The 14499-nt window shown below is 43.4% G+C and overlaps 1 protein-coding gene across 3 annotated transcripts in view; it reads right to left on the reverse strand.

Annotated features, from left to right (window-relative positions):
- ST6GAL1 (ST6 beta-galactoside alpha-2,6-sialyltransferase 1) overlaps nt 1-14499 on the reverse strand; it is a 108054-nt gene that overhangs the window by 13248 nt on the left and 80307 nt on the right. For all 3 annotated transcript variants that reach the window (XM_074963981.1, XM_074963982.1, XM_074963980.1), the window contains 2 exons: nt 11858-12557; nt 9675-9772 (listed from right to left, as the gene is read on the reverse strand). In XM_074963981.1, the coding sequence (XP_074820082.1) occupies nt 9675-9772; nt 11858-12506 (747 nt within the window). In that variant the 5' untranslated portion in view covers nt 12507-12557. The remainder of the gene's footprint in view (nt 1-9674; nt 9773-11857; nt 12558-14499) is intronic.

Below are 14499 nucleotides of genomic sequence, written 5' to 3' on the forward strand. Positions count from 1 at the left end.
ATGACAAAAATCAGCCGGGGGCAGCTTTATCCTTTTAGTAATCCAACAACTGCCACAGGGCAGGTGAGAGAGTTGAACTGGGGAAGTCCACTTTGGAGCACTGTTTACAGGAAATAAACAGGGGCTTGTCCTTTTATTCATAAGCACAATTCGAACAGACGCTTCTTGTTAACATCTGGTTAGGAAGAGGGCAGTCATAAAACCCTGACTATGCCAGACAGCCCCTCAGAAATCCAAGCCAAATGGGAGCTACTTCAGAATGAGTTGATTCATCTTTTTAAATATGCTATTTCCCCTCAGCCATCGCTAGCATCCAATCGCTATTCTGGCTGTCCCTGTCACTAGTACATCACAACCATGTCTGCCTGGCCATTCCAGATGCTTATTATTCTATAAATGAAAAAGAGTTTGCTGGTGTATGTTCTTAATTTTAAAAAGAGAGAGAGAACATTAGGTTTGAGGCCCAGAGTCCTGCCATGTGTACTGCATGGCTTCCTCAGCCTACGCCATTTAAAACATTTCGGTCACTTTTAAAAACGAGGCTGCCGAGTTTGAAAGTGCAGCTTGGTGCACACAGTCCTTTGCAGGTGCAAATGACAGGATTTAAGTTTTTAACTCCCAGGCTTGTGGGAGCTAAAAGCATTTGGAGAGGATGGGATTGCAGGGAGAGGGCGAGGAAGAGTGGCAGAGAGTAGCAGTGACCGTGGTGTCAGACTGGGGTGAAGGCAGGAAGGGGAGGAGGGACACAGCAGAACAGAGGGAGAGGGGATTCTTGCCAGATATTTTACAAAACAAAATGGGTCCTTTTTAGCACCATCCTGGGCAGAGGAGAAGGTGGGCTGAGAAGAGCGTTTCAGGAAAGAGTCCACGTGTCGGTAAGCGTAGGTAGGAAGTGCAAGACTCACAGTGCAGGGTCATGAAGTGAGACGTTATAAGCTGACAGGAGAGAGTTCTCCCATCGGCTTAATAACTCCACCTCCCTGAAAAGCAGTGACTATGTCGGTGGGAAAAGCTCTCCCACCAACATAGCGCTGTCTACACCGGCGTATAGGTCGACATAACTACATGGCTCAGGGGTGTGGATTATTCACACCCCTGAACCAAGTAGTTATACCAAAGTAATTTTGGAGTGTAGACCCGGACTCAGAGAGGGGAAGAAGAGCTGTTCAGAAAGGAAGGGGAAAGAATGTAAGTGTATGAATCAAGCAGTCACAGGCCTCTCTCTAGACTAGTGGTTCTCAAAGCCGGTCCGCCACTTGTTCACGGAAAGCCCCTGGTGAGCCGCGCCGGTTTGTTTACCTGCTGCGTCCTCAGGTTCGGCCGATCGTGGCTCCTGGCCAATGGGGGCTGCAGAAAGCGGAGTGGGCCAAGGGACATGCTGGCTGCCCTTCCTGCAGCCCCCATTGGCCTAGAGCAGTGAACTGTGGCCAGTGGGAGCCGCGATCGGCTGAACCTGGAGAATTACCTGTGGACACGGCAGGTAAACAAACTGGCCTGGCCTGCCACAGGCTTTCCCTGAACAAGCGGCGGACCAGCTTTGAGAACCACGGCTCTAGACTCACCCAGCAGCATGAATGCAGAGATGGAGCAAATGCGAGAGGACCTTTTCAAGGTCATAACTGTAGGGTTGTTGCCATCTTTCCTGCCTCCATTTTTAAGCAGGGCAGGTACTAGGAACAACTGAAGGCTAAGACATATGCACCAAATTTCTATTGCAGTTGTCACTGCCTCTTACTTCTGCAACTAATCTGATAACTTCCTGCCACCTCATTTACAGCCTGCTATTGTTTGCTCTGCATGACCTTAATTTGTTGACTGTCAGTTCTAGGTTCCACATTTAATCAATGGAGCTAACTGATCTCACCACTTATTGCCTTTAGTGCCTATCTGTTCTGCTTAATCAATTGATTGATTCTTTCCACTCAACCAACTGTCATTTAACTGCTAACACACTTACTTGTCTTGCCCAGCTGTTTTGCTAATTAACTGCCAGAGGCATTGATTATTGCCTATTTGATCTGGTCTTATTTAGCTGATTTCACGGTTTCCTGATTGCCTTGCTAATTCATCATATAACCCGCTAGTACACTTATCATCTATGTAATCTCTTTTGGATTAATTAACTTGTTTGATTAGAGCCTTTTAGACCATATTTGCTGACTTTTACCCTAAGAATGGTATCCCTTTACCTACCCCAGCCTCCTACCTCGTTCCTTTGTTGTGTCATTGTCTCCTCTCTACTTCTCCATCATCCATCTTCCCTTCCTTTTAACACTTATTATCCAGGAACACGTGTGTCCACATGGGGAGTTGTATTGGCATAACTACAGCTGCATAATTATATATCTATATCTATATATATAGTGTCGCAGAAGCAGGACAAATGTTTTCACTGGCACCGTTTGCATATCATAACTAGGCTGGCACTGGATATGTGGCCCCAGGAGATAGCTTCCAAAGTGGAGAACATACTATTGACCCAGTAACACAATTACACACAGACGAGTAAGGACATAAATTGCCTCCAGATTGCTGAACATGTCTGCTATGGGAAGATCAGTTTACAAAGGGACAAAGTCCAATTCTTAATTTATGTTGCATTCACTAGTCAGGAAGCAGAGACCACTGGGACGCAGCAGGCATCAAGATAACACAAATCATGGGAGAGGAGAATTCTGATGAGGAAGACAGATTAAGATTTATGAGCAACAAAAATTAATGTAAAGGAAGAGGAACAAACATGGATTAGAGAATTTGGTTACAATTTCCAAGGCAGTACAGGGGATTTACCCTTGAATTTTAATAGAATACATGTAGCTAAACCCCCTGTACTTCTCTGAAAAAAGTCAACCCTTATTCCAAAGCAGCAACCCAGAAGACTCAGGGCTAGTCTACTGTGGTAGTGCTTTTATGTGGCTTGTGTGGTCACAGCAAAGTGCTGGGAGACAGCTCTCCCAGCGCTCTAAAAAAACCCACCTCCTCGAGGGGCGTAGCTCCCAGCGCTGGTGCACTGTCTGTACTGGCACTTTACAGTGCTGAAACTTGCAGTGCTCAGGGGGGTGTTTTTTCACATCTCCGAGTGAGAAAGTCACGCTGAAAATTGCCGGTGTAGACAAGCCCTCATTCTCTGAGAGCAGATGACTGAACTTCAAGCCCGAAGAGCAAGGAGACAGAGTGAAGAGGTGAGCAGGTAGTGAACTGGCCTGTTCTGGAGTATGAAGCTCTGTTTTTCTTCCTACCTGGGTGGTTTCAACCTGTGCTCCCTTTCACTAGATTGTAACAAGCTCTTCCTGATTAATCCAGCTAAGAAGTGATGGCTTCAAAACACTTACTGGATGGATAGCTGGGGTGCTGTGACCATTGCTTATTTCACAACTCTCTCACTGTTTAATTGTATTCCCCTTGTCTGCCTGTTGTAACTACTTGTTGTCTGTTGTCAAATCAAATTTATTAATAGCAACTTAGCCGTAAGCCAATGCACCAAAAACAAAATATATTACAATATAACTTAAAAGTAAATCCAGGATTTTATAATATCACAATACATATAAATACAAATTTAAACGAACATAAATCAATTAAACCATATATAATCACCGTGCCATTTATCTTTTCCTGATTTTAGCTGCTGGCCATGCAAATAGGGCAGCCACTCAGATCACAGATATATTGTTAGTCCCTAATAAATATACTGTTCTCTGAGATGTTGTAGAAAAAGGCACCCAGGACAAAAAAAGCACGGAAAGCCATTCTGACCGCAATACAGTACAAATTACAGTATAATAAATAGGGTAGGCCTTCCATCTGCCCAGAGCTGCAGGGACAGAGGTGGTTATGTTTCTCAGTGCCAGTATATCAGCCTTCTGATTTAAGCTGTCTGCACAGATTGAAAACTGAGAGCTGTTAAGGCCCTCCTTAACTCATTATTAGACAAACTCTCTAGATATCCGTGAGTCTTTTTAATAAGGGGGAACCAAGGTGACACAGTTGTAATGGAAACAACAGCCTTGCTTAGTTGTTTATTAATATCCTCTAATCTCAAATTGATTAGGGATTTCACTTATTTAAACAAATCTAATCATTTTGAATTCTTGGAAGCCTAGAGAATGCAAAGAATTTTGAATATTCTGTCACCAAGGAAATGAACATGACAAAGCCCAACTGAGCTGTTCTTCTAAGCACAGCCTTGGCAAACATTGTGGGTATATTCAACAAATGCAAAACCAAAAGTTAATGTTAGTATTGCACTTTGGAAAAGATCAGAATTCATGTCTGTCTTGACTCTAAGAAGAGCAGCTGCAGTTCTATTTGGGACACCAAAAATCATCCTAAGGAATTTGTTTTGAAACACTTCCACTCCCATTTGATCATTCCACCCCCATGTTTCTGCACCATACAAATTCTGAGTGCATACCTTAGCCTCAAACACTCTTAGGGCTGATGCAATTAAATTCCTCCCATGAATCCAGGTGAAACATAACACAGCTTGCACTGAATTTGAGGCCTTCTCTTTGGTCACCTGAACATGTTTATCCCACAATCCATTTTGTGAGAACCAGACACCCAGATAGAGGAAAGAATTAACTTGTTCAATATATTGCCCATCAATCCTCCATTTATGCAACCTCCGTCTTTGACTAAAAACAATTACTTTAGTTTTGGAATAACTTATCAAAAGGCCCTCCCGTTGATAGTATAAACCAAACACATTTAATGAATGCTTCAGTCCCACTGATGTTTGTGACAATAGAATTATATCGTCTGCATATAATAAGACAGACAAAGGGTAATCCATGATTTGATGGGGAAAATACTGATCCCCTTTTAATGCCAAAATAACATCAGTAATATAAAGGTTAAAAAGGTTGACAGCCCTGTCAACCCCTCTTTGTTATCGGGACGGAATCAGTTAGTTGCCTATCCAGGCCTATCCTAAGATTGGCCTCTTTTTGCCTGGGAAGAGCTCTTAAAAGAATAAAGTAATGGGGGACCTATCTCCAATTTGTCCCACAGAAGCTATCAATAGAATCAAACGCCCATTTAGATCAACAAAGGCTGCATACAATTGTCCTCCCTTCAGGGAGACAAAAATTTGTAGATCAAATAAGAAAGAATAAAACCATAATCTGTAGTGGAGCAGCCATTTTGAAAATCAGCAAATTGTCTTCTATTTTCTGCCCAATCCTCTAGTCTCTCCAAAAGATATCTAGTATAAATTTTAAGACAGCATTCAATAGAAGGCTTGGGTGATAATTCCCTGGGTCTTTCCTATTCCCTTTTTTATAGACTGGAATAATAATATCAATAGCCCACCCTGAGGGTAAAATCCCTGTATTATTAATATTGGAGAAAAGTTTAACCAAAACAGCGGCTCACCAATCAATCTTCTTCTTAAATCATCCCACAGGGAAAAAATCCTCCCCTGATGTTTGAATACAATCTTGTTGCTTGATCGAAAAATTAACTTCCTCACTGATTACTGCAGACCATTCTTGAAACAAACAAGGAACAGGGGCTACCAGAGCTGATTGTGCCAAAAAGATAATACATGCCCTATCATTATAAAGTGCAGAAAAATATTTCTCCTAAGTATGCTTGGAGATCAGAGCTTCAGTATTACTCCTAACCTTCTTGGAGCCCAGTGCTATCAGTTTCTAAATATATACTGCCCAGTTTCCTGGTCCCGTGCAGGGAGCCTGGCTCCTGCTTGGCATGGACAATGAGAGAGGAGCCCCCAGCCAGGAGTAGCAGGGTAGCGCCGGCAGATTGTAGCAGGACAGGACCTGTGTGCTACTGGGTGCACATAGCAGCGAAGCAGCCCACAGAAGTGCCAGAAGCAGTAGGAGGCAGTAGGCCCTTGTCCCGAGAAAGCAGGGCACAGTTCTCCTGAGAAGATCAGGGTTCCTCCTATATGCGAACTAGGTCCTGGTAGTGGAGGCAATGGACCTGTTTGTTCCCGGTTGGAAGATATGGAACTAATGAGGAGGGGGGAGATTTAAAGAGTCAGTGCCTGGTATAAGGGTAAGATCCTAAATGCTGAGCGAGCACTCGGTCACGAACTCTGGTTACAGCAAAAGGTTGAAAGGACAACTTGAGAGCAGAAGGAGCCATGCTGAATTAACTAAATTTACCAGGTCTGGTTAAAACCCATCAGCAAGCCCATAAATCTTAGTTAGGAAGGCCTCTCTCCCATCTGCCTCCTAGCTCAATCTAAAATTACAGATTTTATAAACCCCCCAGTGACGAGGATGGATTTGGACAATATCTTCTAAGGAAATGGAGATCGGAGACTGCCTACCCTCTGGTCTGAGCCTTATACAAAGAGTGACATGGAAGTTGCTGTACACAGAAATCAGAGCTAGGTCAGTTCTCCCACGACTATGACCTGGATGGATTCCTGAACTCTCCTCTGAAAACTACCCTGAGATTGTCAGACCTTTTAAATGTATCTACAGAATCAAATATAAATTTTTCTACAGATTTTAAATCAGACCCTGCACCTGGTTATGAACAATGTATAAGGCTTGGAAAGCTTATTGATAGAATATTTACAGACATTTCTGAAATCAAGAATCTGTCTTTGATTTCAAGGTCATGCTGGGGAGTCTATGGCAGATATGGCAACAGTTTAAAGACCAGAAGAAAATTGTTTAACTATTTGTGTATCTTCTAGTTTCTACAAAGCCAAATAGTGGACTTGATCTGTCTCCTGCAGGTAATCAGTATGGTGGTTCTGAGGTAGGAGTTTTTGGCTAATGGTATTGAAAAGGGCTTTTCCCCGTATGTCATTTTATTCCTGTACCTCCTTCCGCCATACTCCCTTCCAGGCATATGTCCCATGAGCCTGTGCTCATGGCTCTAAATATTCATTCCTGCCCAGATAAAAACCCTAGTATTCTGATAACCGTAAGCATGCGTGGGTTGTGGCTTTGACTTTACAGGAAAGGTAGAGACTCTGGTTGATTTACGCTGCCAGATTTATACATTACTTGAGTAAGAGGTATTTGGCTCTTTAACCAGAGATAAGACTGTGAAGATTAAACACAGGTCTATGAGAATGTATGTTGGTAACATTTACGTTAAGAAGATCTGGGGCATGAAATATCTTCTGAGTTTTGGAGGATACAGGATAGAGCAGGTTAAAAGGAACCAGTTTGGGAATGATTAGTTGAACTGTTCCACTCTAGGTTAAGTGATAAAAGAAAGGGTAAGGACTAGGGCTGTTAATTAATTGCAGTTAACTCATGTGATTAACTCAAAAATTAATTGCAATTAAAAAAATTAATCATGATTAATCACAGTTTTAATTGCACTGTAAACAATACAATACCAATTGAAATTTATTAAATATTTTTGGATTTTTTTTACATTTTCAAATATATTGATTTCAATTACAACACAGAATACAAAGTGTACAGGGCTCACTTTATATTATTCTTTATTACAATATTTGCACTGTAAAAATGATAAAAGAAATTGTATTTTTCAATTCACCTCATACAAGTACTGTAGTGCAATCTCTTTATCGTGAGAGTGCAATTTACAAATATAGATTTTTTATTGTTACATAACTGCACTCCAAAACAAAACAATGTAAAACTTTAGAGCCTACAAGTCTACTCAGTCCTACTTCTTATTCAGCCAATCGCTAAGACAAACAAGTTTGTTTACATTTATAGGAGATATTGCTGCCCGCTTTTTATTTACAACGTCACCTGAAAGTGAGAACAAGCGTCCGCATGGCAATTTTGTAGCCAGCATTGCAAGGTATTTACATGCCAGATATGCTAAACATTCATATGCACCTTCATGCTTTGGCCACTATTCCAGAGGACATGCTTCCATGCTGATGACACTCATTAAAAAAAAAAAATTCGTTAATTAAATTTGTGACTGAACTCCTTGGGGAAGAATTATGTCTCCTGCTCTGTTTTACCCGCACTCTGCCATATATTTCATGTTATAGCAGTCTCGGATGATGACCCAGCACGTATTCATTTTAAGAACACTTTCATTGCAGATTTGCCAAAATGCAAAGAAGGTACCAATATGAGATTTCTAAAGATAGCTACAGCACTCGACCCAAGGTTTAAGAATCTGAAGTGCCTTCCAAAATCTGAGAGGGACAAGATGTAGAGCATCCAAAACTTAGAAGATATTTCATGTCCCAGATCTTCTTAACTTAAATGCTACCAACATACATTCTCATAGACCTAGGTTATAGAGTTGTTTAATCTTCACAGTCTTATCTCTGGTTAAAGAGCCAAATACCTCTTACTCAAGTAATGTATAAATCTGGCAGCGTAAATCAACCAGAGACTCTGCCCTTCCTGTAAAGTCAAAGCCACAACCCATGCATGCTTACGGTTATCAGAATACTAGGGCTTTTATCTGGACAGGAATGAATATTTAGAGCCATGAGCACAGGCTCATGGGACATATGCCTGGAAGGGAGTATGGCGGAAGGAGGTACAGGAATAAAATGACATACGGGGAAAAGCCATTTTCAGAAGTTATAAAAGTCTTAAAACACTCCGATGTGGAAACTACAGAACCCGAACTAAAGTAACTCCTCGCTTAACGTTGTAGTTATGTTCCTGAAAAATGCGACTTTTACCAAAACAATGTTAAGCGAATCCAATTTCCCCATAAGAATTAATGTAAATAGGGGGGTTAGGTTCCAGGGACATTTTTTTCACTAGACAAAAAACTATATTATATACTATGTATAGAATTTGTTTGCAGGCTCTACCTCAGAGGTGGGCAAACTATGGCCCAGGGGCTTCATCCGGCCCTCCAGACATTTTAATCCGGTCCTTGAGCTCCTGCCGGGGAGCGGGGTCCGAGGCTTGTCCCACTCCACACAGCTCCCACAAGCAGCGGCATGTCCCCCCTCCAGTTCCTACACGTAGGGCTCCACATGCTGCCCCCGCCCCAACCACTACCCCCCGCAGCTCCTATTGGTCGGAAACCATAGGCAATGGGACCTGCAGGGGTGGCACCTGCAGACAGGGAAGCGTGCAGAGCCGCCTGGCCTTGCCTCCGCATAGGAGCCAGAGAGGGGGACATGCTGCTGCTTCTGGGAGCTGCTTGAGGTAAGCACCACCAGGAGGCTGCACCCCTGACCCCCTCCTGTGCCCCAACCCCCTGCCCCAGCCCTGATCCCTCTCCCACCCTCCGAACCCCTGTCCCAGCTCAAAGCAACATCCTGCACCCCAACCCCTCATTCTCAGCTGCGCCCCAGAGCCCACACCCGCAGTCAGAGCCCTCATCCGCTCCCACACCCCAACCCCCAATTTCATGAGCATTAATGGCCTGTCATACAATTTTCATACCCATATGTGGCCCTTGGGCCAAAAAGTTTGCCCGCCCCTGCTCTACCTGTTTTCTCCCTCCAGAGAGAAATGACACCTCGAGGTGCTGCTACATAAAGGTCCCAAGAGTGTGAGGTAGAGATCTCATGTTCAAAGCCAGAGATGTGGCTCTATTCTTCCATAAATACCATAAGAAAAGCTGCCATTCACCATTGATCACTCTGCTGTTGGTGTTATTCCTACCTCAATCCTTGCAGTGAAGGAGAGACTGCGCAATAAGAGAGCTCAATTGGGCCCTCAGTCGCATACTCAATACACTTTCCCTCTCTGTCGTGTAGCACACTTGCCAGGCAGACTTACCTGTGAATTAACAAGGCGGATTGTTGTCTTTTCCCCCACATCACTCTGAAACCCTATGGTAGGAGCCCCATTAAATCTCAAAACTGCATCATGGGTGTCTGAAAGCAGCAAAGAGGGAAGAGTTATTAAAAGTTAACCAATGGCTATTATGTGTGAGTGGGGGAAAAGCATCTAACTCAGGTATGTTAAAAATATGGCAGGTATATAATCAATACAGTTGATAACTGTTTGTTAGAGATACAGAGCTGGATTCATCAGAAGTATTAAAAAGGTTGATTTTTTCATGCTGGCATTTAAATGATTACTATATGTGCTGTTTTCTCTGTCTCCTAATTTGGTTTAAATGAAACTAACCATTTCCAGCTGTATGTATTTTATTGTAAAAACTCAGCACACATGTAGAGAGCACAAGCTGACATCCAAAAAACCAGCTCAGTACAGGTCCCCAAAACACACTTGGGTAAACAATTCTCCTTGTGATTTATTACAAATCAGTGACTGGGAAATAATGAAGAGGAATGTCCTTTATTTCTCAGGGCCTGAAAAAACAGATGCTCAATAGCCTGTGGACTGAGCCTAGTGGCTAGGGTGAAAAATAACTATGCTACCTCACAGCTCAACATGATGCCTCCTGCACTTTAAAGGAATAAAACAGCTGTGTAATGTTAATAGCTACTTTGCCAAATGTAACTTACTATACTCTTAGTTGTGTTCTACTTTCCCTTCATGGCTTCACTCTCTTTTCTTTCCGATAACAGATGACAGCATAGATTTTCCTGAGTTTTGTTTCTGTGTCTTCCTTCATAGTCTCTCCTCCCTATTATTACTAATATTATCTATTTGGATTGCAGTAGCGCTTAAGAGCTCCAACTACAGCAAGGCTGTGGTAGGCCAGAGGTTCTCCTGTTACAGAGAACGGATACGTTAAATAATGAATAATAAAATAAATAATAGTACCACCTAAACTCTTCTACAGCATTTTTCATCAGCATATCTAAAAACACTTTAAAAAGGAAAACTGTGTCATTACTCATATTTTACAGATGGGAAACTGAGACACAGAGCGGCAAAGTGACATGCTCAAAGTCACCCAGCAGGCCAATGTTAGAGCCAGAAATAGAAATCAGGTCTCCTGAGTGACAGCCCAGTGATCTACCCACTAGGAAACACTGCCTCCTCCTCTCCTTCTTCCTTCTCCAGAACCAAAGGGCTTGTCTACATGGGAAAGTTTTATCAGTTATACTGGGATATGCTATCAGTGTAGTTAAACTGATACAGCGATAGCAGTGTAACTACCCCATATGGACACCCATTCCCATTTAAGAGTGGCTTTCCCCCGCCCCCCACCAGTTTAGCTTAAACTCTTTCCAAAGTGACATAAATTAAACCAAACAAAGGCACTCAAATGGGAATCTGAGTGTTCACCTGGGGAGTTATATCGATATCACTATAATGCTTCCTGCAGCTGCCATGGCCATCCCCTGTCCGCAGCCTGCCTTACCCATTCTCTTTAGGGCAGTGGTCTCCAAAGCGGGGTGCGCACACCCCAGGGGTTGCGCAAGACCATTCCTGGGGGTGCGCGGCAGGAGGCGCACCACCAAAGGCTCTCCCTGCTCCGTCTTCGGCAGCACGCTGGCGGCAGCTCTCTTTTTTTTTTCTTTTTGGTTCCCTAGAGCTGGCCCTGGGGGTGCGTGATCCAAAAAGTCTGGAGACCACTGCTTTAGGGGACTTCGGCTCCCTAGAGGTCTCCAGAGTGGAGCCTGCAGCTGCTTTGTACCGCTGCAACCCTTCCCTTGCAGTGGGAATTCTACCACTGGGGCCTCCATCATATTGTATGGTGCAGAAATCAGCACGGATCTTGAGCTGAATCCTGGCCCACACTTAGTTCAATTAAACCAATTGTGTTTTCAAGTGTTAAAGATTAATGTACACATTTTAAATGTGTACTAAGGGTACACACTAAGGGTACCTGCTCATTCTTTCTGCTCTCCACCACACACACCTTCAATCAATAAGAATCTTAATTGACTATTTCAAGATGGTTCAAGTGTCTTTGTGAATTCTCAGATTAATTTTACACGGAGAAAGTCCTATGGGTAAATCAAGTGTGACGGTGGATTGTTCCAGCCTCACAGAATTCAAAAGCCAGATGATGTGTTTTATCCTAACAGAGTAATACCAACCTATCTCTGGTCCCAGATGCGAGGACTTCAGAGCTCCTGCTGAGGACACGACAGCGCATTGACGGAAGTGGCCGACTTCTTGGCTGAGGTTTTTTTCTGGTAGATACTTCTGCCATTCAGAGGTATTGAACGGACCGTCTGACCCATGGATCATTGTCACATTCACTCTGTCCCGGAGCTCGCAGAGCAGTTTCTCTGGACTGAGTCTGGCAGTATTCCTTCGCCCTTTGTAAGTCACATTGTACTTGTTCATGGACTGGTAATTGTTTTTGACCTTTTGCAGCCTAGGTATGAGATTCTTTGATGAACTTTCCTCATTCCAGACATTCACAGAGAGCACTGATTTCTTGGACTTTACCACTGCATTGTTTCCTGGAGGGGTTGGAGAGATGCTGCCATTTACTTTATCCAGTTTGACCAGCAAAGCAACAGAAAACTGGCCCTTCTCACTGACAGGTTTGCTTGAAAGGAGTCGGGATGTAAATACGTCTCCTTTTCCCAGAGCTCTGAGAATCTGAAAACTTTTGCTTTCTGTTTTGAAGGGAACGTAGTAGCCTTTTCTTGTTTCCCTCCACAAGCAAATAGTCAGAACCACAATCAATAACAGGAGTCCATATATGAATTTTTTCAATAGATTGATGGCAACCATAATGTATGGTGCATCAGAATGAGGTGATTAACACAGGGCAGGATGCTGGGCCTGAAAAAGAGGGCAAGAAACAACTAATCAAAAGAAGCAGCGAGGGAACGAACTAGAAATTTTTTCCAGACTTCTCAATCCATCTAAAGGTCTGATCTAAAGCCACTAGCATCAATGGAAAGACTTTACTGGGCTTGGATGAGGTCCTAAATTCAATATCAACCCAGGCCCATGCTCCTTATTTGAGTTATATGGGAGACCTCCCCCAGCCCCAATTCCATATTTTTCCTTCTCCAAAGAGTGTATGGGTGCAGAACTTTCATGCCAGCCGGGTGAAAATCCCCACTTTGCTATTTCTTAAATAGATATTTAATATCTGAAACGACATCACCAGCTCAAGGCTCCCTGCCCAAATCTGTCCCTGGTTCTTGCATCTGGTCAGAAACTACCATTTCAATAACAAACCTTGTTTAAAGAACACTGTGGAGAACGCGGATTTTATAAACAACATGTGAGTTTCAAGATAGCTGCACTGAAACCTTAGTGAGCTCATAGGAAACTTCTGCAAATCTGTAAGTGACTGACCGCACTTCCAACACGTAGTCTCATTAAACAGCTGGCTGGAGCCAATAAGTCTATGTTAGTGTTTTGCTTTTTTTTTTTTTTATTCTCAAAATGCTCTTGATTTGATATTAATTTAGGGTACAATACAGAATATCTAGGGGAAGAGAGGAAGCTTTCTGCAGCACAGCGCTCCAACAAATGCAGAACACCCCACCTTCTGCAGAAAATAATTGAGCAGCTGCGTGGAGGAGACGGAGAGTTTGGGTTGTTAGGGGAAAGACCGTCTGTTGCTAGAGTGTTGTGATGCCGAGGCAGCAAATCAACAGCAGGAAAGCACAGAGGGCAGGTCATTATTCACCCTCTGTTCAAAGCACAGGGGAGCACACTGGGACAGGTGTAAACGAAAATATGCTGGCAGTCTAAAAGCAGCTGTGGCATTTACAGCAGTGCATGGTGCCTGGACATAGGTGGGCATTGAAGGTGACCAGAGCATGGTTGCCAGCTCTGTACATGCCAGTGCCGTCAGGTATGTTTTTCAAGCTATGTCGATACTTAGCTGTGCCACTGTATCACTTCAGTGTAGCCACTCGCTACAGCAACGGGAGGGCTTCTCCGATCACTTTAGTTCATCCACCTCCCCGAGAGGCGGTAGCTAGGCTGAGGGAAGAATTTGTCCATCAACCTAGTGCTGTCTACACTGGGATTAGGTCGGCTTAACTACGTAGCTCAGGGGTGTAGGTTTTTCACACCCCGAGCAACTTAAGCCGGTCAACTTAACTTTTTAGTGTAGACCTGCCCTCAGGATATGAGAGCGGCAAAGAGAGGGCAGATGTTTGAGTGGTGTGAGGCAGCCAAGAACAAGGAATTGGAAATGCTATGTGGAGGAGCCGGGCACTGGCTCCCCGCACCCTACGTGTCTGTATCTGACTATCTGTCTCCCAGGGTGAGGAGAGTAGTCCAGCCACCTTGCAATCCAACCAAGGGGGATGGTTTCCCGCTCCAGAAGTGCACAGGAGTTGGTGGGGAAACTAGCAACCATACGCACAGTGCCTGTTACTCAGGATCGACGCTGGAAGTAATTTTTCTGGCCCAGAGCCATAGGTAGGGCTTCTGTTCTTCGGGATGTATAAATTTTATTGTTCAGAGTTTATTTTTAAGTTCTATGTAAATGTCCAAAAACAGGTGGGGTTTAGGGTTTACTGTAATGAGTGTAGTATACACCATAATGAGTTATATTACTTATTACAGTAGTATATATTATAATGAGTACTCTCTTCTTAATGTTTCTTAGTGTACTTTAACATAGTGCTGTTTGAAACAGTACTACAATAAAGCACACTAGGGAACCTTTAGTGCACACCAGCATGGTACAGGGTATGGGGTACAGGCTCCATCTATACTAGTGTGAATAGATTCAGCACCTGAAATACAGGCAATC

The sequence above is a fragment of the Natator depressus genome, chromosome 9 (assembly GCF_965152275.1).
Source record: "Natator depressus isolate rNatDep1 chromosome 9, rNatDep2.hap1, whole genome shotgun sequence".
NCBI lineage: Eukaryota > Metazoa > Chordata > Testudines > Cheloniidae > Natator > Natator depressus.